General features: G+C 54.3%; 1 protein-coding gene across 4 annotated transcripts; it reads right to left on the reverse strand.

The window, feature by feature from the left end:
* Positions 1–2,486: 2,486 nt before the first annotated feature.
* Positions 2,487–18,531, reverse strand: Exoc7 (exocyst complex component 7). Of its 4 annotated transcripts, XM_051180979.1 has the most exons (20): positions 18,394–18,531; positions 18,181–18,246; positions 16,460–16,644; positions 16,174–16,279; positions 14,328–14,550; positions 13,022–13,189; positions 10,542–10,634; positions 8,075–8,220; positions 7,709–7,861; positions 7,352–7,450; positions 6,994–7,056; positions 6,608–6,674; positions 5,828–5,866; positions 5,085–5,150; positions 4,707–4,827; positions 4,392–4,487; positions 3,516–3,579; positions 3,198–3,239; positions 2,960–3,093; positions 2,487–2,781 (listed from the first exon to the last, which is right to left on the reverse strand). In XM_051180979.1, the coding sequence occupies exons 1-20, from the start codon at positions 18,451–18,453 to the stop codon at positions 2,679–2,681; spliced, it is 2,094 nt and encodes a 697-aa protein (XP_051036936.1). In that variant the 5' UTR covers positions 18,454–18,531; the 3' UTR covers positions 2,487–2,678. The 4 variants fall into 4 exon arrangements, with proteins under 4 accessions (XP_051036936.1, XP_051036945.1, XP_051036954.1 ...); XM_051180988.1 differs by lacking the exon at positions 5,828–5,866 and having other exon boundaries at positions 2,488–2,781; XM_051180997.1 differs by lacking the exon at positions 10,542–10,634 and having other exon boundaries at positions 2,491–2,781.
* Positions 18,532–20,899: the final 2,368 nt, after the last annotated feature.

The following is a 20,899-nucleotide window of genomic DNA, read 5'->3' on the forward strand; positions in this document are numbered from 1 at the left end:
CCTCCTCCTCTAGATGCCTCTTAGGGAATATTTCCCTGCGGGCTGCTACCACAGTAGCATGAGTAAGAATCTCTCTAGCAGAACCCTGATGGGGCTGGCAAAACTGGAAAAGAGGTCTCCCCTGTCCCAGAACAAGGATGGGCTGGGCTCTGGCTTCTCCCTGTGGGCAATGGATGGACTGGAAGGTCCAGACCCACAGGCCTGAGCGGACCAGGGTGACTCTGAGCTCATCCATTTCCTCAGGGACCGCAGTGACCATAACCTTTTTGCACAGAACCCAGGTGTGGGACTGGGTGGGATGTCAGAGAGGCTGGTCTCCAGTCCAGCAGGGCACGGGGCTCTGTGGCCCAGGAGACCAGCATGTACCACTCCCCACCCCCACCCCCAAGGGCAGCTGCATGGAGCACAGAGCAGCAGAGTCCACACCTCCCACCAGGTCAGCCCCTCTCCAGTTCCCTGGGGCTCTTCCCAATTCTCTATGTCACAACCTCAGCTATTGGAGCTGCCCCACAACAGCTGGTTCCTGTTGCTTCGTGCTTTCCTCCCCAGGACGACTGCATTCCGCAGCCAAGGCCAGGCTGCCGTGTCTGGGCCAGGTGTGCCAGACTCGGAGGCTCGTTCCCAAAGGCAACTGAAGGGGCAGCTACCCAATACATGTGCACACACTCACAAGATGCCAAACTTGTGTGCCCGGGAAAGGCTACCGGCGCTGCCCTCTGGGCTCTGACATTTCCGGTGTGAGATGGTGGACAGAGAGGAACCTGATATCATGTTCCTGCCACCGAGGAGCTGCCACAAGTGCATTTATTCCCACAAGGAAAGCTTGTATCTGAATCTAAGGCTCTTCTCTAACTGGAGGCCATCTGATGTGCTTTGAAAGGCCAGGGAAACCTTGTGGATTAGCTCCCTCTCCCACCTGCCCTCAGAGGCCAGCAGAAGCCTGTAGCTTCGCTCCAGGCTCTCCCCCTAGTTCACAGTTTGCATCCTTCAGCGATAGAGCTGGAGTTCCAGGCCCGTGTGCTGGAAGAGATTGTGTCAGAAAGAACAGGCAGTTCATGACTTGAGAGCTCAGGTCCCATTCCAGTATCCCATGCCCTGCTTCCAGATGACCTCAAGTCCACCTGGGAAGAGGCTGGCAGAGGGGACAGGGATGGCATATGCCCGGAGGCATGGCAGTGTCCCTTCTGCTCTGTCCACATCCCAGGAAATGCCCTTTTCCTTCCAAGCTGACCCCGTAGGACACAGGACTCAAGTCCATCCTGGCAGGGGTGGTCCTCAGGGAGACGATGTTGTTAGCTGACGTGTGTGAGGGTCTGCTGTCCTCAAACCAGAGTGCATTGCCTTCCACACTTCCCCAGTGCAGGCTCTGCCCACTTCTCCCTCCCACAGTCCACTGCTCAGCAGGACCTGTGCTGCCGTCCACCTCGTCACCAAGACTAGCTCGGCTCAGCCTGTGCCCGTTTACTTCACCTGTTGCTGTTCTTCCTCAGCACCAAGGCTGCTGTCTAGATACAGCCTTGGAGGCGAGCAGCCCCAGCCCCATGCCCAGAGGGGCACTGAGTGACGAGAAGAGCCCAGGACCGTGTGGAAGGCAGGCAAGGGCTAAGGCCCATTCTCAGAGTGCGGGATCACCAGGACTGAGCAACTTTCTTCCTCGTGGATGTGGCCAGAGTGCTGTGTGGTCAGCTCGTGGATGTGGCTAGTCTGGATGTGGGACATGTTCAAGACTGACCCAGCCCCTGGCAAAGGCAGTCTCTGGGTGACTGGTCCAGGCCGTGACAGAGTGGGGCCTAGGGTTACAGATTTAAAGGTGCAGCACAGTTCCTATAGCTAGGTGAGTTAGGCAGTGTCTGGAGAGAGGTCAGCTCCACTCTGACAGGAGGCTCATGCACCCTGAGCTCCTCTGAGTATAAAAGCAAAACAAACCATCACCCAAATGCACCACAAGGCCTGCCCTTCTTGAACACAGCTGTTCACTGGCATCCTAAGAAGTGCAGCTCAGCTTCACCCTTGCAGTCCCCCACTCCGCTCTTGAGTCGCTCTCCTTCACCCATCAGCTGCCTGTCTCTCATGCATTCAGCCTAAAGACCCTGCAACCATCACTGCATGTCCTGGGCTGGGAGCATGGAGGCTGGGGACCAGGGACAGATGCCTGACATCTGGTCCCACGGAGCAGTGCAGAGCTCTTCCAAACAGTGTGCTAGATCCAAAGCCAGAGACAGAGCCCTCCTGCCTCTTGTCACCAATGAGTCCAAGAGAGTAGGTCAGCACCGACAGCCTTTCCTCTAAGTCTGACGGCGGCCACTTGGCCTGTTCTTTGGCCTCCTCACATCTGTGGGCTGAAGAGGATGGAGGGGGCCGGGCGGAGTCTGCCACCCCATTCTTGTGCCCACATGGCAGCTGGGCTTCCTTATCTTTTGCCTCAGAAGCCATCTTGTGGCCCCTGCTGGATGCACTCCATCACGAAACCCCAGGTGAGAAAGGACCCCACACGCTGGGTGAGCGCTGCTTTGACGGGAGGTGTAGGCCAGAGGAGAGATGCAAACACCAGGAATAAGGCTCCTGGGTGGGGCACAAAGGTCTCTGTTGCAAAGGACTTCAAACCCACCTGGCCCAGAGGTATGTTATCAGTCCGATGGCATGTGAGTCAGGTGCAACTAGGCAGAACACTGGCAGGGTTAGGCAGAGGTGTCGAAAAGGCGGTCAATCATGTCGCCCACCTGCTCCACACGGTACTTGATGTACTTCTCAGGGTTCTTGGTGAAGGGCACGTTGCCATACCTGACCAGGCACCGTGGTAAGAAGTCAAGGGGAGGGCATTTCCACCCGCAGCCTAAGTGTTTGCGCCCTTAACACCCTGAGGTGTGCTAAGACAGCAGGGGTGTCCCTGGATGAAATTCCCAAGCCCAGAGCACCTGGAAAGCGGGCAGCAGAGGCCCAGGAGGGGGGATGGGCTCACCTGTGCAGAAATGCCCCATAGGTCTCCTTGACAATGTTTTTCTGAGCTTGTCGAATCTTGTCCCTCTGCTCTGTGTCTGGAATGGCCCAGGCCTTCTGAATTTTGCACAGCTCTTCAAGGCCATCATTGAATCCCTGACCATCAAACAGTAGGAAGGAGGGACCAAGAGACAAAAGCTTTGTGTTTATGTTGCCACAGTGGCAGCCACCAGTGGGCAGGAGGGAGGACCTCAACTCACCTTGAATCGCTCCTTAATCACCTGCCGCTCCTTGTCTCGGAGCTGGGGGTCCAGAGAGCAGAGGGAGGCAGCGGAGAAAGCTATGCTCAGAGCAGAGCCACGAAACCCTCCCCTGCCCCAGCCTCCCCTGCCCCAGCCTCCCCTGCCCCAGCCCTCCCCTGCCCCAGCCCTCCCCTGCCCCAGCCTCCCCTGCCCCAGCCCTCCCCTGCTGCCCTTGTGGCCGCACACATCTGTCCAGAGAGATGCCTGCCCACTTTTCCTAAGACACAAGCATCACATCGGCTCTACACCCTTTCCAGGCACAGGCCTTGGGCTTACCTTGACTCCAGGCTGGAACACTGGAAGATTCTTCTCTGCGATGTAATCAATCACCTTTAACCAGCTGCCAGACAGCAGGGTGAGAAGGCAGAGAGAGGCAGCTTCAGACAGCTGCTTCTTCCCTAAAGTCAGCGGGCTTTGCCTTTCAAACCTCTCAATCTACTGAAGGTGGGGGCAGGGAGAGTTATCTGGGTCAGGGGTAAGCAAAACAACAGAGCCGCTCTCCTTGGGAACAGAAAATGTTTAAGCTGCTTGCTTGACAATTAGGAACAGGAAGCAGAAGGCACTCAGTACTGAAAAAACACTGCTGACCACAGTTCATACCAATACTGTGGCAAATTAATACAGAGAGACAGATGGGAAAGAAGGAGCAGAAGACAGACAGACAGAAAGAAACAGGCCAAGGAAACCAGAGGACCGGAGAAGGACCCAGAACCTTTCCAAGTTGAAGGGGGTCTCACACTCCACTGTTCTCTAGGGTCAAACACTGCTCATGTCTCTGACAGCTCACTTTTCAACTATTCTTAGCCATGACACTTGGCAGAGCACTCCGCAGAGGCTATGTGGTCCCTGGGGAACAGCTAGCAAGGGGAGGGAGCTTCTCTCTCCACTCATGAATTAGATTTAAAAAGCAAGAAGAGAAAAAAATGCTGGATGCTGGGGGCTTAGCTCAGTGGCAAACCCTGTGTTCAGCTAGTACAAGGCCCTGGCTTTGACCCTGGCACTAAAACAAGCCCCAAGAAGGAAAACAGACGGGTGGGGTGAGGGGGTTACCTGTGATGTCAGCCAGTAGCTGCTGGCCTCGCACTATGGGGGGATAAGAAGGAAGTGTGGTTGGTTCAGGCAGGGGCAGCAAGGGGGCCGGTGGCTCCTTACCTGCGCTGGTAGGTCTGGATCTGCTGCTCTATGTGCTCCCGGTAGGAACGCTCAGCGGTCTTCTGGGTCACAGCCACCAGCAGGATCAGCTCAGACCTGGGTGAAGGTAGAAAAGAGAGAAAAGAACCCTGGGGTCCGGAAGCCGCTGGCCCTGGCAGCGACGGTGGGAAGGAGCCTCCCATTCTGAATTTCCCTGAGCTCTAGAGTGGAAGCACCCTCGGGTGCTGACCAAGGAGACTAAAACACACAGGGCTAGGAGGCTGTGGATGGTGCATCCAGTCCTGGAAGGCAGAGGCTGGCATGGCTGCCACTCACTTCTCCAGAGACTTGAGGATGTAGTTGTAGTTGTTGTGCAGGAAGATGGCACTCAATGCTGGGTCCTCATACACCTTGGACTTGCTCAGCAAGTTCAGCTGCAGGTTGCCCAGGACTTTGCCTATACAGAAAGAAGGGGCCACTTACACCAAAGGTGTCTGATCCAAATGTCGTGACCGCTAGGGCCTGCTAACTAGTTCCTGACAACTGCTCCTTCTTCTCCTGACTCCCAGGCCTCTGAAGCTCTTCTCAACCCCTTGGGCCCTGAACTAGACTGTAGGTTAGTCTTGCAGGGCCAGGAGAGGGACCCAGGGACAGATGGACAGCACTGAGGCAAGGGAGGAGGGAGACGGCGCGGGCTCTGCCAGGGACACTCACAGATGTAGGTGCTCAGCAGACGCTTGCTGAACTCGGAGCTATAGCTGGTGGCTGAGGAGCTGGTTTCTGTGAGGAGATGCACTGTTACTGTGATGGCAATGGCCAAGACCCTTGACGGCCCTTCCCACACCCCAGGGACAGAGGAGGAAGTGTTGGGGCAGGCCCTGGGCTCCATGGGGCAGGCTGGGCGGGAGGAAGAGTTCAAACAGAGATGGGCACCTGCTGAGCCACAGGAAGCATTGTGGACTCTTTCTGGATCCCAGGGCTAGCCTCTACAGTAGTGGATTAAGGAACCAGCCCCCCAACAGCAGGCAGGAAGGAGAGGTGTGGTGTACCAATGCCTTCCCAGGTGGTCCCTAACACAGGATGGGTGGTATCCATTTTACGTATTCACCAATAGCAAGGGTTTCTAGATAGGGTCACCTAGACTTTCCAATTTCTCCTCCTCACAACTCCCGAGTACCCCCAAGTCCCCCACCCCCAGCAGAGACCTGTGATAAAGAACAGAAGGCCGGGGGTGGTTGTTAGGCTAGCCAGCGGGTGTTCTTAGGGTTCTGGACCCATTAGGGTGCTGCCTGGATATGCTCAGAGACAAAAGGGAGCTGAAGAGGGGAAGAGAGGGACCCCTTAAAGAACACGTGCCCCTCTGCCCTGCCCCCAGTGGTCCTGAGGACTGGCACCCTGGGGACCTCACCCACAGGGCTTTGGAGGGGAGGATGGGGCTGGGGGACCACACTGCTTACCTCGGGGGTCTAAAGGAATATTGTATGTGTCCCCAAGAACTACGGAGTGGCAGGCAGTGCACACAGAGGGGGAGGAGGGAAACAGAGGAGGAAGAAAGATGCAAAGTGCAAAAAACAGGTTAGAAATGGCTGTGTCACCCCAAGCCAGGCAGACCTTTCCCCCAGGACAGCCAGACACAGGCAGCAGCACAAACCAAGCTGAACTAACTCAAGACCAGAAAACGCGCTGCAAAGTGCAGCCCAAGAGAGCTGGCAGCCCCTTGGCTTCTTTCTTGCCTCCCAAACAAAAGCAGATGGAAAGAGCAAATGGAAGGCCCCGGAAGCTGCGTCCTTGGAGGAGCTGCGTCCTTGGAATGGCCCAGAAGAGCACACCCTTTACATGCCAGCCTCACGTCCCAAGCTCCAGTCCCACCAAGGGGCAGCCAGGAGACAGAACAACAGGACAGGCAGACAGCAAGAGGGAGCAGAGAAGCGTGGCAGCGTGGCGGGACAGGGTGAGCACCCGAGACCTGCAGCGCCCACCCCAGAGCAGTGACAGCCAAAGGAGCAAGCAGCGGGTGGGGTTCATAAGAATGCCAACAAACCCAGCCCTCCTTACATTCACTCTCCAGAAGTCCATGGGGCACAGACCCCCCACACACACACAGGCCATATCTTAATCCTATTCCATGGGCTTGGGGAGACCCCTCACCACACCTCTGCCCGCACCTACAGCAAGTTAGTGCCTACCAGGGGCCTAACTCTACGTCCCCAAGTAAGCCCAGCACAGGTGTTGTGTACCTTGGGAGGCCAGCATGGCACCCGCTGTCTCTTGGAAATCTAGAAGCTGCTGAAGGAAAAGGATGGCCTGGCGGAGAAAACACATCCAAGAGGGTCAGGGGTAGCCAGCCCAAGGCAATAGCTTTCCCACACACACCCTTTCCAACCACCAGGGCAAGCAGTCTTGTAGCAGCGGTCCATATAGTGACAAGAGCAACCGGAAGTGTCGGGTGTTATCCTCAGACTCTGGCTGCCTGAGCCCCCTATGCTGGAGAAGCTAACCCTTCAACAATGGCGCCTCATGAACCCCGAGCCCTAGGCAGGCTGGGTCCCCCTGGTGTTGCCCCCGAGCCTGAGCCGGGGCGCTCTTTGTCCCATCTCCGCAACAGTGTTTGGGGAGCACCTACATTGCTTGTGAGCTCATGAACAGTGCCATCCTTAGGCATGTTGTATTCTTTGTCTGGATCATTCTGTGGGAAGAAAAAGAACAGCCTCTGGTTCTCGGAAAGGAATCCCCCAGCAGCCTCTGGTCGGCCTGCCTATGGTCCACCTCCTCCTGGTCATAGGTGTTAGGCTGAGCAAGATGGACGTCAGCCTCAGAGAGCTTCAGTGCCAGAGAAGACACAGAGGCGCCCAGAGGGTCTCCCCAGGAAACCAGCAGTGCGGGGGCTTTAAGACAGAGTACACCTGCCTGCCTGAAGGCCCTCTCTCTGAGGGTCCCCAGAGCTCAGAGCAAGCCAGGGCTGGTGAGGGGGGCGTGGGCACCTTAATGCTGTCGGCAAAGTCTTCTAGCGCTTTGGCCCCAACGGTCTCCATGGAGGTGATGAGGCCGGGCAGCTTGTTCTTGGTGCTCGCTGCTGTGCCCTGAGGAAGGACGTGGCGGACATGTTCATCAGAGTCTGGCTCACTGCCCTCTCCAGCGAACTGTGAGTCTAACTCCTTATAGGTCATTCCCCGCCCTCGCTGGAGGCTGCTCAAGATTAAACACGGCTCTTTTCTTACCCTGGGAACATTCTAACTTGTCCAAAGCCCCCCAGCAGCCACCTCAGAGGAGAGGGAGGAACACATGGCAGAGGTCCCCAGAACAGAGCACGGGGAAGCCGGGGAGAAAGGCCCACAGACCTGGAGCACCTGATCAAACTCAGGTTTGGTCTGCTTGAGGTGGCGCAGGATGGGGAAGACCGTGAGCACTGTGGAGAAGTCGTGGCGGATGATGGCTTTCCTGGCAGCAGACACGATGTTCTCCCCCTCAAGTGTCAGCCCATCCAGTGCATCCTGGGAGAAGGACAAGGACCCTGTTCAGGCAGGGGCAGAGCAGAGTTGGTTCCTAGAGACAGCGGGGCACCTTGTGGGTGTGAAGTGGGCTAAGCTGCTGTGAGGGCCGGGGGAGGGGTCATAGACTACTCCAGCAGGCCTGCCCCACCTTCTAGACTCTGCTGGAAGTCACATGGGTCAGTGCTCAGAGCTGCGGGGCGGGCAGGGTGAGACCTGAATCAAGGAGTCAAAGGTTCTCTTCTGATGGAGCTCCGGGATGATGTCAGTCAGCAGCTGGTACTCGCTCTGGGCCAGCTTGACAAAGGCACTGACACAGTGAATGTAGGCGTCAGTCTCCACGTCCAGCATGTCATCTCTCCCTAGTGAGACAGCGGGTGAGACAGCGGTGCCCCTGAGCGGCTGGTCTGGGAGAAACCACTCACCGTGCTGGGGTCTGAGTCTCTCCAGCTCCTTGGCTGAGCCCAGACCAGCAGTGAATGGAAAGAGGCAGGCGACTGTGACAGGGCATCACAAGAACTACTCTGCAGGCCCGGGAGACCAGGCCTCGCTTCCCACTCAGCACAGGTAGCGTTTATGGCCCCAGATCAAACACTAGAGGTGGAGGGAGAAGGCTAGACGGAAGGAAAATTCCTAAACCAACTTCCTGGGTAAAGCAATCGGACCCCAAGCCTGAGGACTCTGGATTGTGCTTGGAAGAGGACAGTCTGGGATGGACAGGTGGCAGTGTCACTTTAAGGAGGGAGTCACTGTGACCCTCAATCTGGGAGCTGTGGTTCTTAGGAAGGTCATTACCAACCTCACCAGCCCTGAAAAGTAAAAGGAGCGGTGGGCTATGGCCTGTGAGGCTGGCTGGGGTGTGCATGTGTGTGCATGTGTGTGCATGTATGTGCATGAGTGTGTGTACATGTGTGCGTGTGTGTTTGTGCATGAATTGTGTGCATTGTGTGCATGAGTGTGTGCATGTGTGCATGCGAGTGTGTGTGCATGTGAATTGTTGTGTGTGTGCGCGCACATGAATGTGTACACATGTGAATGTGGTGTGTGTGTGTGTGTGTGTGTGTGTGTGTGCGCGCGTGCGTGCATGTGTCTAGAGGAGAGCTAATTCTGGGAAGAGACCAAGTGTGATGCACAACTATGTTTCCAGTACTCAGGTGGCTGAGGTGGGATGACTTAAGTTCAAGGCCAGCTTGAGGTACATAGTGAGACTCTATCTCAACACAGCAAAACAATCAGAGATGAGACATGTGAGCCTCAGAGAGGCTGAGGGAGGGAGGCCTCCTTGTTGAGCTGTCCCAGGGGCAGACAGCATCCCACTACTAGAAGATGGGCAGGAGCCCCAGGACAGAACAGTCTGGTTTTATATGTCACCAATGGCTCCAAGAAGCGAGATACTCGGGTTCATGACCTCAGAGGAGCCACCTGCCCTTCTGCCTGCCTTCCAAGCTCAAGCTGCAGCTTTTCCTCTGGCTGGGCCCGAAGAGCCGAGCATCTCACAAGAGGCAAGGAGACCTAGGACCCAAAGGAGCCAGGAGTGGGAGCCAGGCCACAGGCCAGGTTCATCCTCAGAGCAGAACAGGCCATCCGGGGGGGACTGCTCCGTAGGCAGTGTCAGCGGCTGCCCTGGGGCTGTACTCACCGGCCAGCGGCCCGTGCTTGTCCTTCAGGGCCTCGGACAGGTGCTTAACTCGGAAATCATGCTCGTGACCTAGCAAGATGTCAGCCGCACAAACACAAGCAGCGTTTATCCAGGGGCCAGGAAGCTGCCCCTTGGGGTATAGGGAGGAAGCCCTTGATCTCCAGGAGCAGAGTGTGAAATGGGCCTAGGGAGGGAGCACCAAGGAGGGCTCCAAGCCCCTCCACTGCCTCAACCCCCACGGGAACAGCCATTTCAAGCCTGACTCTCAGGGACTGCTAAGGACCATCCCTGGCTGTTTATCTTCTGATCCAGGGAGGCCAAAGGAAGGTGCATGGCTCCAGGGAGACGCAGTGAGAAATGCCACTGCTGAGGGAACAAGGACGACCTTCCTTTGCATCCCAGGGAGTCTGGGTTCTGTTTTGTTTTGTTTTCTTGAGACAGGGTTTCTCTGTGGCTTTGGAAGCTGACCTGGAACTAGCTCTTGTAGCCCAGGCTGGCCTTGATCTCACAAAGATCCACCTGCCTCTGCCTCCTGAGTGCTGGGACTAAGGGTATGCAGCACAGCCAACAGGCTACCCCATAGAGATTCTTTTGGAGGAGGCTGGGTCCACCAATACAGCTGATCCAGCTGTCTCTCCCCTGAAAGCAGAGGAGGGCCATGTCCTCCAGGCAGCCTGTACCCTTAGCTACAAGAGGTTCCCTTTCTACAGAGCGAGGTAGCTAGTAGGCGTTGACCAGCTTGGTCCTTCCCTGCTGATCTGGGCGTGAAAGGGCTGCCCCAAGACAATTTTCTCTGAGTTCACACAGGACACAAAGACAGAGACAGGGAAGACAAATCTTAGGAAGGGCAGAGCCAGACAGGACCAGGCCAGGGACATGAAACTTGGGCCTGCTAAAGCCCAAGGAGCATCAACGGTTTGCCACCCCCACCTGGCCCTCTCAGAATTTGTCCCAAGGCCCTCCTGGGAGAGGCTCTGCCCTGCCCACTGAGCAAGTGGATTCATAGTGAAAGGGGGTGATGGAAAAGGAACACAGGGTGATTACCTTCCAGAGGAATGAGGTTAGAGCCCCCCTTTTTCCCATCTAGACCATGCTGGGAATACTGTTTCAGAAGGTTCTGAGCCTTACGGATCGTCCCTGTCACCAGAGCCACACAGAGAGAAGAGAGGAAGACCTAGGAAATGAGCGAGAGAAAACAGCAGCGGCCCTCCACCTGCCCAGCACCTCCTCCCCGACAGTGAGCATGCCCCTCAACTCCTCTGCCAGCGGGTCCTGCCAGGGTCACCAGGGAGAGAAGAAAATGTGTCCCAACTTAGCCCTGGGCTCTGCACTGACCCTCAGTCTGGCTCTGAGTTCACTTTACGAGGGATAGAAGGTGGCAAAAATAAGGTTCATGAAGACCCATCGGGAAAAGGAAAACCTTCTACTGAGCGTTATTTTAATGGAGTGTATTGAAGGCCCTAGTGGCGGAGAGCTCACACTTAAGCGCAGGGCAGGGCAGGGCGACCTGGGGGTTACCTGGAAAACAGTCTAACCCCAGGATGAGTTCCCTGAGCATGCTCAGTGTTGGGACATAAGCCAAAGAGCAATCGAGGGCAGGCAGCCCTGAGGGTTAGGGTTGGGAGAACAGGTCTAAGCTTCCTGGGGAACTGTAAGGAACACTGAGGTTCCCACACCCAGAGGCAGAGACCCCCACACCCCAGAAGGCTCAGCCAACACAGCAATGGTAACAAACTGAGAAGCTGGGGGGGGGCAACAGGAGCCACCACCTGCAAGGTGAACCATGGTAAAGACGACATGCTCTTGCCATGGGGGAGAAAGAATGGTTAGTATCTCAAGTGAGGACAAATGAAACCTGGCAGCCCAGCCTAGGGCGGCCGGCCCCTGGGAGCCCCTGGTTAGCACACCGTACCAGGGAGCTGAGTCATCCAGCAGCTCAACTGAGCCACCTTCCCTGAGGCTCCCTCCACCACACCTGAACCCACAAAGGCTGCCAACCTCATAGCGCCCACCAGGCTAGGCAGGGTGGCGCAGGGCTCAGCTGCCTCCTCTCTGTTTGCACCACACTGAAATTAGCTACCGCTAACTCTTTCTGGCAGGCCAGCTCACATCTGCTTCCCTCCATGTCCCCTCCTCAGTGAGCCCTAGTAATGAGTGAATCAGATTCCTGCCCCACAACCTACCCAGGAACAGATGGGCTGTGGCTCTACAGGGACCCGACCAGCGCACTGGCTGCCAGGGAATGGGGATGCTGACCTGGCAGCAACCAAGTCCATCAGGTACCCAATTACAAGGGCAGATGCTGAGGTTGGTGCCTCCTCATCAATGAGGCCATCAGCTCTTCCTTCTGCCCTCAGAGTGGGGACAGATGTCCTGAGGGCCTGACTCCATCATCACTCACTCCTGCCAACTCCTAAAGCCCTACAGACCCACAGGGACCTCACAGTCCGTGGCGTCTCCATGACAAGGGCAGATTAAGCTCATGGAGAGCACTGAGGGCATATCCCTCCTCCTGAAAGGCCAGTGGACCCTGGGACAGGCAAACAGGGTTCTGGATCCCCCGGGGGGCTTAACCAGGAAGGAGAGGAAATGCACAGAGCAGCTGAGGCCCTGGCAGCCACAGACACAGCCCCTCCCCACATAAGGCAGGCACACAGATGGACTGGCCATCATGTAGACGCTGTAGCCCAGCAGGGTGGGTCAGTAGTCACTGTTGATAGCAAGTTCTCTGCTGGGGCAGCCAGGCCACTCACTGAAGGGCAGAAGGCAAGGCAATCCCTGCAGAGGCAACCCTGAAGGCAACTTCCCGCTATGGCATCCCCAACCCTTACACAAAGGCTGGGAAGCAGGTGGTTGCTCTCTGAAGGGCGTGGGGGGGGGTTGGGACTGAAGAACAAGGGTGTGAGCTCTAGCCAAGGTGTGCTGTCAGGAGTGCGTGTCCCCTAGCCAGGCCTGATCTGAGCAGCAGCCGGAAGCCCAAGGTTGGCGCTCACTCCCGTCCATTGGCTTTCTCTCCTGATGCTACTGCAGTAGCCAACATCCTACCCCTCCTGGGGCTGAGGTCAGCCAGGAGTGGACTACACTGACATGGGGTTGGGAGGAATGAACGGTGGTGTCTCACTGCCCAGCCTCTATGCCACGCCCACTTCTCAGTTACGGAGCAGTTCACAGTGGTCTGGCTTTCTGGAAGGCTGGGGTGCCTGCGTCCTGTGTCTTCTCACCCAACAGGACCCCACAGCAAGGGAAAGGAGACCTAGCAAGTCACTCTATAGCCTCTGCCACCCTGCCTCAGAGGCAGTTAAGCACACCAGTGACCCTGCCCCCACCCCCAAACCTTACAGAAACTACCCGCTGCTGGGTGTAAGAAGCTGCAGGGCTTTTCAGGTAGGGGACATTTGCTCTACAGTGTCCCTAGGAGTCTAGTGACCATAGGTATGGGCTCCAGAAGGCTGGCACTGCTCACCTGAGGGGACAAAGACAATCCAGCCCCCAGGGTCCCTGAACGGTCAGGGTGTGGCGCTCACCTGGCCGCTTGACGGGTTTCTTGGTAGGTGTGTCTTTCCTCTTGTTGGGGATGGCGGGGGAGTAGGGAACCCCAGAGGAAGAGCTGCTTTTGCGAAAATGCTCCTTCAGGCCTTTGATGGAGCGGTCCAGCTGGCTAGAGCGAATCTGGTAGTAGACATTCATGAAGTCTGGAGAGAGAGCAGCAGAAGTATGCTAGCAAGGCCCACGCCTGCTTCACCTCGGTTCCGGGAGGCAGCAGAGTCCAGGGTGCTACGGGCTCATCTCTTCCTAGCATCTGCTCTGGCTTCCAGCCACTCATGGGGCCTCATCTCAAATCAGGCAAAGTCTGATAGGGAAAAACCATCCTCCGAGGCTGGCGTTCAAAGGCAGGGACTCCTGTGTGTCAGGCAGACACTCTTCCACCACCTACCCTACCACCTGGGTTGGCATCATGTGCTTTTACTTTGTTCTGCTTTTGTCTCTGCTGTTGTTGTATGCTAAGGGGGGGGGGGGGACGGGTAAGCGTAGGTATGGGTTGCTTTCAGAGAACTGAGTTCGGTTCCCAGCACCCATGTCCTGTGGCTCACAAGCACCTGTACAGTTCCATGGATGCAACTCTCATCTGGCCTCTAAGGTCAGGTGCATACATGTAACATATACTCACACAGACACACAACATACATGTAAATCAAAGAAAAATAAATCTAAAACAACGAAAAACAAAAACAAAGGCAACATCCATATTTAACTTTGTCAAAAGATGTGAGCCATGGCTGGGTGTGGCGGTGCACACCCATCGTCCCACCCCTCGGGAGGCAGAGGCAGGAGGATCTCTGTGGGTTTGGGGCCAGCCTGGTCTACAGAGCCAGTCCCAGGACAGCCAGGGCTTTATATTGAGATTGTTACAAAAAGAGAGAAAAGGTTGGGGGTGATGATAGATGTCATTCTGTAAATGTTTCTCATACTGGTTAATGAATAAAGCACTGTAGACCAATAGGAAAGCAAGATAGGCGGGACTAGGAGACAAGGAGGAGAGAGGAAGTAGGAAGGAGGAGTCAGCATGTAGAGACTGGAGAACAGAGGTCCCGGCCCTCTCTCCAGTAAGATGAGACCACGTGGAAATACTTAGATTAGTAGAAATGGGTTAATATTTAAGACAGAGCTAGCCAATGAGAAACAAGTAACTGGCCAACAGCTTTATATCAAATACAGAGTCTCTGTGTGTTATTTGGGGCTGGTGTGGCGGTGGGGCCAGACCGGCGGAAAAGCCTTACCTGGGGGAGGTGTGGGAAGCTGCCACCCTGCTGGCAGGGGGAGCCCTCTCACCTTGGTTCCGGCCGTACTCCACCAGCCACCGGGAGATGCGGACCACGTCCTGGAGCACGCTTTCAGGCAGGTGCTCCAGAGTCACATCCTCCTGGACCTCCAGCTCATCATCACCACTGATCAGGTCCAGGATGAGCACAGGGGAGACGACCTTGCTGTGCCGGGTCATCAGGCTGCGGAACTCAGACTCCAGTGACTCCTTCCCCCGCTCAAACAGCAGCTTCTGTGAGGGCACCAGGGACAAGTGGGTGCTGCTGCTGAGCTGTGCTCTGCATCCCCGCCCGTCCCTCCCTCCCTCCCTCCCCCCCTCTCCCTGTTCTCTCCCTGTCCTCTCCCCGCCCCCTCCCTGCCATCCCAGCCACGCCTCCATCAGAAGACATACTGGGAGCCCTGACAGTGATTTCTTTTCCTTCTGTTCCCCAAAACTGGTGATGGCTCCAGGTGTGGTGGCGCACACCTTTGACCCCAGCACTTGGGAGGCAGAGGTGGGTGAATCTCTGTGAGTTTGAGGACAGCCTGGACAACATGTGAGACCCTGTCTAAAAGTAAACAAAAAAGACTTGATGTTGCCAGGCCAAACTCTGCTTAACGAGCATTAATTTATTATCTATTTCTACTGCTAGTTTATCTTCTAGTTAGAAAGGGACTTGTAAGAGAAAAAAAGCAGGTCAGTTGGTGTGGTGGTTAGGGTTATGTCAACTAGATACAAACTAGAGTCATCTGAGAGGGTGCAGCCTCCATTGAAAACATACTTCCGTAAGACTGGACTATAGGCAAAAGGGCATTTTCTTAATTAGTGGCTGATGGAGGAGGGCCCAGCCCATTGCGGGTGGTGCTATTCCCAGGCTGGACCTTCCTGATGTCACACTGGCCTGAAAATTTCATCTTGGAGTGACCTCTTTCTTCAACTATCCCACGCTACACATGAATACCCCAACAGGGCACATGACGTCAGGTGGTACTGAGATTGAGTTCAGGAGGATGAAAAGACCCTGGAGACGGCTGGCGTCATCAATGGGAATGTACTTATGCCACCAAACTGTGTACTTACAAAGAGCCACAATGGCAACAACTGGTGTTTTGTTTTTATTTTGTGAGCCCCCGATGGCCTGAAGTATGATATGTGGCCCAGGTTGGCCTCACTTTTGAAGTAACCCTGCTTTTGCCTCTCAAGTCAGCATGACTGGCTGAAATGGTCAATTTTATGTGATTGATTCGTTTGTTTTGCTTTATGGCTTTGAGACATGGTTTTGCTATGTAGCTTTGGCCAGCCTGGAATTCACTAGGTGGCCCAATCTGAACTTACGGCAATCCTCCTGCATCAACCTCCTATGTGCTATAATTACAGGTATGAGGCACCTAGGTATAGATGAATTTTTTACCATAGTGAAAAAACCACCAAAAATGTACATATAAAAATCAAATGATAAACTTACACTTGAAATATAACTTAACTAAACAATAAAAGTATGACAAAAAGTTTTATTTATAGTTCCCAAGGCACGGAACCTAATGTCTACATTTTGAATATTATGTATCTTATTCTTTCTCACAGAGATCCTCCTGCCTCTGCCTCCTGAGTGCTGGGATTAAAGGCATGCACCACCACCTCCCAAAGTATCTTATTCTTTTAAATACTTTCTTAATATTTTGAAATATGGTTTGACTACATAAAAGAGGCTAGTGTGGAGCACTACATATCTCAAGGTGGCCTCAAACTCCTGACCCTTCTGCTTCAATCCCACAAGCTCTAGCTACAGGTTACCACACCTGGCTTGTACACACTTCTTCACATGGGCCATGCGCCCCTCATGAAACCAGGGACTGATACCCCATGATTCCTTACCACTTTGTTGAGCTCTGGGCTGTCTGGGCTATTGTCTTGAAAATACTCCACAGCCTTTTGGATTTTGGCCATACTTCCCAGGTATTCTTCCAGCCTACCTGTGGGGCTGGGAAGGAAAATAAGTTGGGTGAACCTGGAAGGATGGCCTAAGGACATGGAATGTGAAGGGGAAGAGAATACATATCTACGAGGGACTCTAAGCTCAAATATGTTTTAGTCCCCTTCTAAGGCCTAGAGCCACTGGTCCCACAGCCATCAGTTATGCGGCCCTTGGCGTGCAGCTCACCCCTCTTTGATGATCTTCTCAGTGTCGCTGGCTACATGGTAATAGCTGATGACGTGGTCCAGACAGGATAATGTCTTTTCAACATTCTCCTGCAGCCTCTGCAGATTCTCCGTTTGCTTGTGCACGGGGATGATGGAGTTCTCCAGCTTCATGAGACGGCTCTCAAAGGACGACAGGATAGCCACCTGTGGGAGGAAAGCCTCAGGCTCACAGGCCTCAGGGCCGTCCTGGCGTCTCTAGCTTTTCTTGGTTTTCTAGACGATGCACTCCATATAGGAAGGAGCATGGCTGACTCGTTTGCTCTGCCGTGCCCCTAGTTTGGCACATGGCATGTGATTCAGGTAAACTGGTGAGATTTCATCTCTCCTACTTTTATGTGCACTGACTATTTATTTATTTGCCTGCATTTACATCTCTTCAGGAATGCCAGATCCCCTGGAACTGGAGTTATAGACAGTTGTGGGCTGCCATAGGGGTGCTGGAAATCGAACCTGGATCTTCTGGAAGAGCAGCTGGTGCTTGTCTTAAAGCAAGAGAAACATCGAACTAATTCTTCCTAAGACAATGACCCCAGGCAGCTGGAGAGATGGCTCAGTGGTTAAGAGCACTGGCTGCTCTTCCAGAGAACCTGGGTTCAGTTCCCAGCAACCACATCATTGCTCACAACTAACTGCCTTCAACTCCAGAGCCAGGGGATCTGGCGCCCTCTTCTGGCCTCTGCGGGCACTGCAAGTGGACATAAAGTAAAAGTAAACTTAAAAAAAAAAAAAAAAAGATAATAACCTCAGGATAGCTTTCTTTCTACCCTTAAATCTACCCTTAAAGCTCAGTCTCAAGCTCTGCTGTTTTCCTAGACTGAACAGGAAGTAGCTTCACCAAGAGTAGTGTCCAAGACATTACTATTACCTTAAAAACCTCTTTCCCTGAGGGTGAATCTAATTTAAGAAGCATACAACTTTATTATTATGTGACTAAACATAATGCAAGTTTGTGTTTACTCAATTTGTGTTCCAGAGTCCTCTAAGACTAAAGAAGTAAGCTGGGCGGTGGTGGTGCATGCCCTTAGTACTGAGAAAACAGAGGCAGGTGGATCTCTAAGTTCAAAGCCAGCCTGATCTACAATTCGAGTTCCAGGACGTCTAGGGCTGCACAGAGAAACCCTGCCTTTGAAAGAAATACACACACACACACACACACACACACACACACATGCACTTTTAAAGCTCCCGTCACATACCAGGCAGTATGCAACATGCACTTGTTTATATGGCCCTTCAGACACATTGGGAGGCTGTCGTTGTGTGTTTTAGCCCGCCAAGAACCCCCAAAATAAGCTGTGGGACAAGGGCTAGATCTAAGATCCATTAGCTCTCTGAGATGGTTTTACCCCGAAAGCCCTTTGGAACTTTGCTGCCTGGGCAATCTCCCTGAACCAACAACCTCCCAGGCGCGCATCCATCACTTGTCAAAGACTCGGGGCCAGTACCAGCCCATCTACGGGGTGTCACTAAATGTTTGCACGACTGACAGCAACGAGTCTTCTTCGGTGAGGGGGCGGAGGCTAGGGAGCAGAGATGCCCAGCGCCCGCAGAGAAGCCCACTCATTACCACCGTTGCTACCCACGCTGGAGCCCCGGCCTCGGGCGCGGGACCCGTCCGTCACGAGCCCTGCCCCGGGGCCCCGGGGCCTGTCTGCGGCCTCCCAGCTGAGGCCCACTCACCATGTTCTTAGTGAGCTGGTCGCTCTTCTCCAGGCTGTCTCGGATGAAGGACAGCGTCTCCTCCTCCTGCAAGGAGCGGAGAGGAGGACATCACCCCAAGCCGGCGGGGAGAGGAGACCGCCCGACCCCACGGCCTACCCGCAGCCGCATCTCTCCTCCCACCCCCGCAGCCGATGCCCCGGCGCCCTCCCTTCGCTTTCGCCCCCGCTTCACCTTCTTCAGCTTGTCCTCGATCTCCCGCCGCCGGGCGGAAGCCTCCTGCGGGGGAATCATCGCAGCGGACGGCGTTGCTCCCACTACCCGCTGTCTTCACTCAGAACCTGCTCGGCTTCCGTCCCTGCCACACCCACTTCCGCCGTCGGCCCCGCCCCCCGGACGCCCGGGGGCGCCATATTGGGAGTGGCACGCGGAAGTGTGCGCGTGTCGCAACTCGCGAATGGGCTGCCGGCTGACGCCATCTTGAGTGTGGCTGAAAGCGCGGCTCCCCAGGGGCTTACAGTTGTCCTCTGAAGTCTGGGGCTCATTTGCGGGCTCTTTTGAAAGATAGAATCTTGCTGGGTGTGCTGGCTCACAGCTCCACACCCTGGGCGACTGGTGCAGGAGGGCATTCACGAATTTGGATTACATAGTAAATTCCGGGCTAGCCTACGCTACAGAGTCAGACTCCGCCCCCCAAACCAAAAATCCAAGCAAACAAACCAATAACCTGATTTATTTATTTGACACAGTTTCTCTGTGGCTTTGGGACTGACTGTGTAGACCAGGCCGGCCGAGTACTGGGTTAAAGGTATGCTCCACCAAACGCAGCTCAAATGACTTTTTAAAAAAAGTTTAATACATTTATTTTTGTGTTTATATGTGTGTGAGCATGCACATACTGTGGAGTGGGTACACAGGCTGGAGTCAGTTTTCTCTTTCCCATGTGTAGGTCCCAGAGGGAGTGAATTCATGCGTCAGTCTTGGTGGCAAGTGCCTTAACCTACTGAGCTGTCTCACCAGCCCAGGATTTATTTATGTATTTTTTAAGGTGTATGAGTGTTTTGCCTACATGTGTATCTGTGAAGTCACTTGTGTGGCTGTTACCTTGGAAGGCCAGAAGAGGGTGTCTGGTCCCCGTGGAACTGGAGTGAGTTACACACAGACGGTTGTGAGCTGTCATGAGGGTACGGGGAACTGAACTCAGGCCTTTTAGAAGAGCATTAAATGCTCTTAACTGCTGAGCCACTTTTCCAGCTTGCCAGCCCCTGATTTATGATAAAAGGTCTGGATGCGGCAAGTTTCTTTCCCCAGATCACACCTAAGGGTCACACCTGTAGACTGGATTCCATCCACGGAGTAGATCAATAGATAGCTGCCAGCCATTGGGCTCCTCTGATGAACCAAGAGCTTTGGGATCTGCCCTTTGGTTTTTGTTTCGTAGCTGAGCAGGTAGGTCTGTGTGCCTCCAGGCTCTCTGCTCCAGAACTGCTTGTCTTTGCTCCAACATCAACTTCCGGCCCGGGAGGAGGAGACACCAGGGTATCAGGGGCCCTGTGGAGGGGATCTGCACTTCTGGCAAACCCTACTCTTACACTTGCCTCCCCCCCACTCTCCTTGACACTGTTAGTGGTGTACCTGACTCTTATTTTTTGTTGGTGTCTGCACGTCAGGCATCCAAGCCTGGGAAAATAATCAGTTAGGCATGGGTAAAGGTTCTCAAGTCCGTATTTCCCTAACAACAAACAGAGGGTGCGGGGCAGCACTCTGGCAATCGAATGTCTTCTACTGGGACAGGAAGACAATTTTAGGCCTCCTCAGTCACCATTGTGAAGGAGGTATAGCCTTGTTGCAGTGAGAGAAATCAAGGAAATTAGCTCCTGTGTGAGGATGCCCAGGACAGTTTCAGTAAGATGACCGTTAGTGTGTGTGTGTGGTGGGCGAAGAGATAATATATTAGGAACAGAGAAACAGAAGGGCAGGGCCTGGGTTATCGCTTTCTCTCTGAATCCCTGAACAGAACCTAAGGGAGAACACTGATGACATTGCCCTGCGGGTCTCGAAAGGAATCTTTTGTGTTTGTTAGTCAATAAATGTCAGACTGTATACAACACCATTGCCTGTCTTTACACAATACCGTTGTTGGCTTTCTTTTGTGTGTGTAAATAATCTGGAGATGGAGCTCAGTTGTAGAATGCCTCTGGAATGAACAGTGGTAGCAAGCAGATCAGAAGTTCAAGGTCAGCTCTGGGGAGCTGCCGCAGTCCAGTTGGGGGAGTGCTTGGCACTCAAAGTGTGAGGACCTGAGTTTCTTTCCCAGGACCCACACAAAAAGCTGGGCATGGTGGCATAAAGTCTAAAAATCCCATGCTGGGGAGATGGAGAGAGACAGGGGAGTCCCTGGAGCTTGGGACTGGTCAGGGCAGCCAGCGAGCCCTGGTTCCAGTGAGAGAGCCCTTGGTGCACGCGCGCGCGCGCACGCACACACACACACACACACACACACACACACACATGCAGGAGTGCACAAAGTTCAAGCCTGCTCGGCATGTGAGTCCCTACCTAGATAAGGACCACAACAACCAAAGGATGTGTGGTACTGGCCTTTCTGCATGTTTTTCAAATGCCTTCACTATCTCTGTGTGATTTGGCAGCTAACCAAGGAACCCTGAGAGCCTTCTGTTTGTACACCAGTGTCACAAACGCCAGCCTTACATTACCCCTGTAATCCTAACAGTAAACG

Source organism: Phodopus roborovskii, unplaced genomic scaffold (assembly GCF_943737965.1).
Source record: "Phodopus roborovskii unplaced genomic scaffold, PHOROB, whole genome shotgun sequence".
Classification (NCBI taxonomy): Eukaryota; Metazoa; Chordata; class Mammalia; order Rodentia; family Cricetidae; genus Phodopus; species Phodopus roborovskii.

Excerpts from the sequence above, each read along its gene's own strand:
- Exoc7 (XM_051180979.1), bottom strand. The coding sequence starts at position 18,453 with ATGATTCCCCCGCAGGAGGCTTCCGCCCGGCGGCGGGAGATCGAGGAC. Across the intron at positions 16,645-18,180 it reads ACCAGCTCACTAAGAACATG|GTGGCTATCCTGTCGTCCTT; the intron begins GTGAGTGGGCCT and ends TTCCTCCCACAG. Across the intron at positions 3,240-3,515 it reads TGTTCCAGCCTGGAGTCAAG|CTCCGAGACAAGGAGCGGCA; the intron begins GTAAGCCCAAGG and ends CTGGACCCCCAG.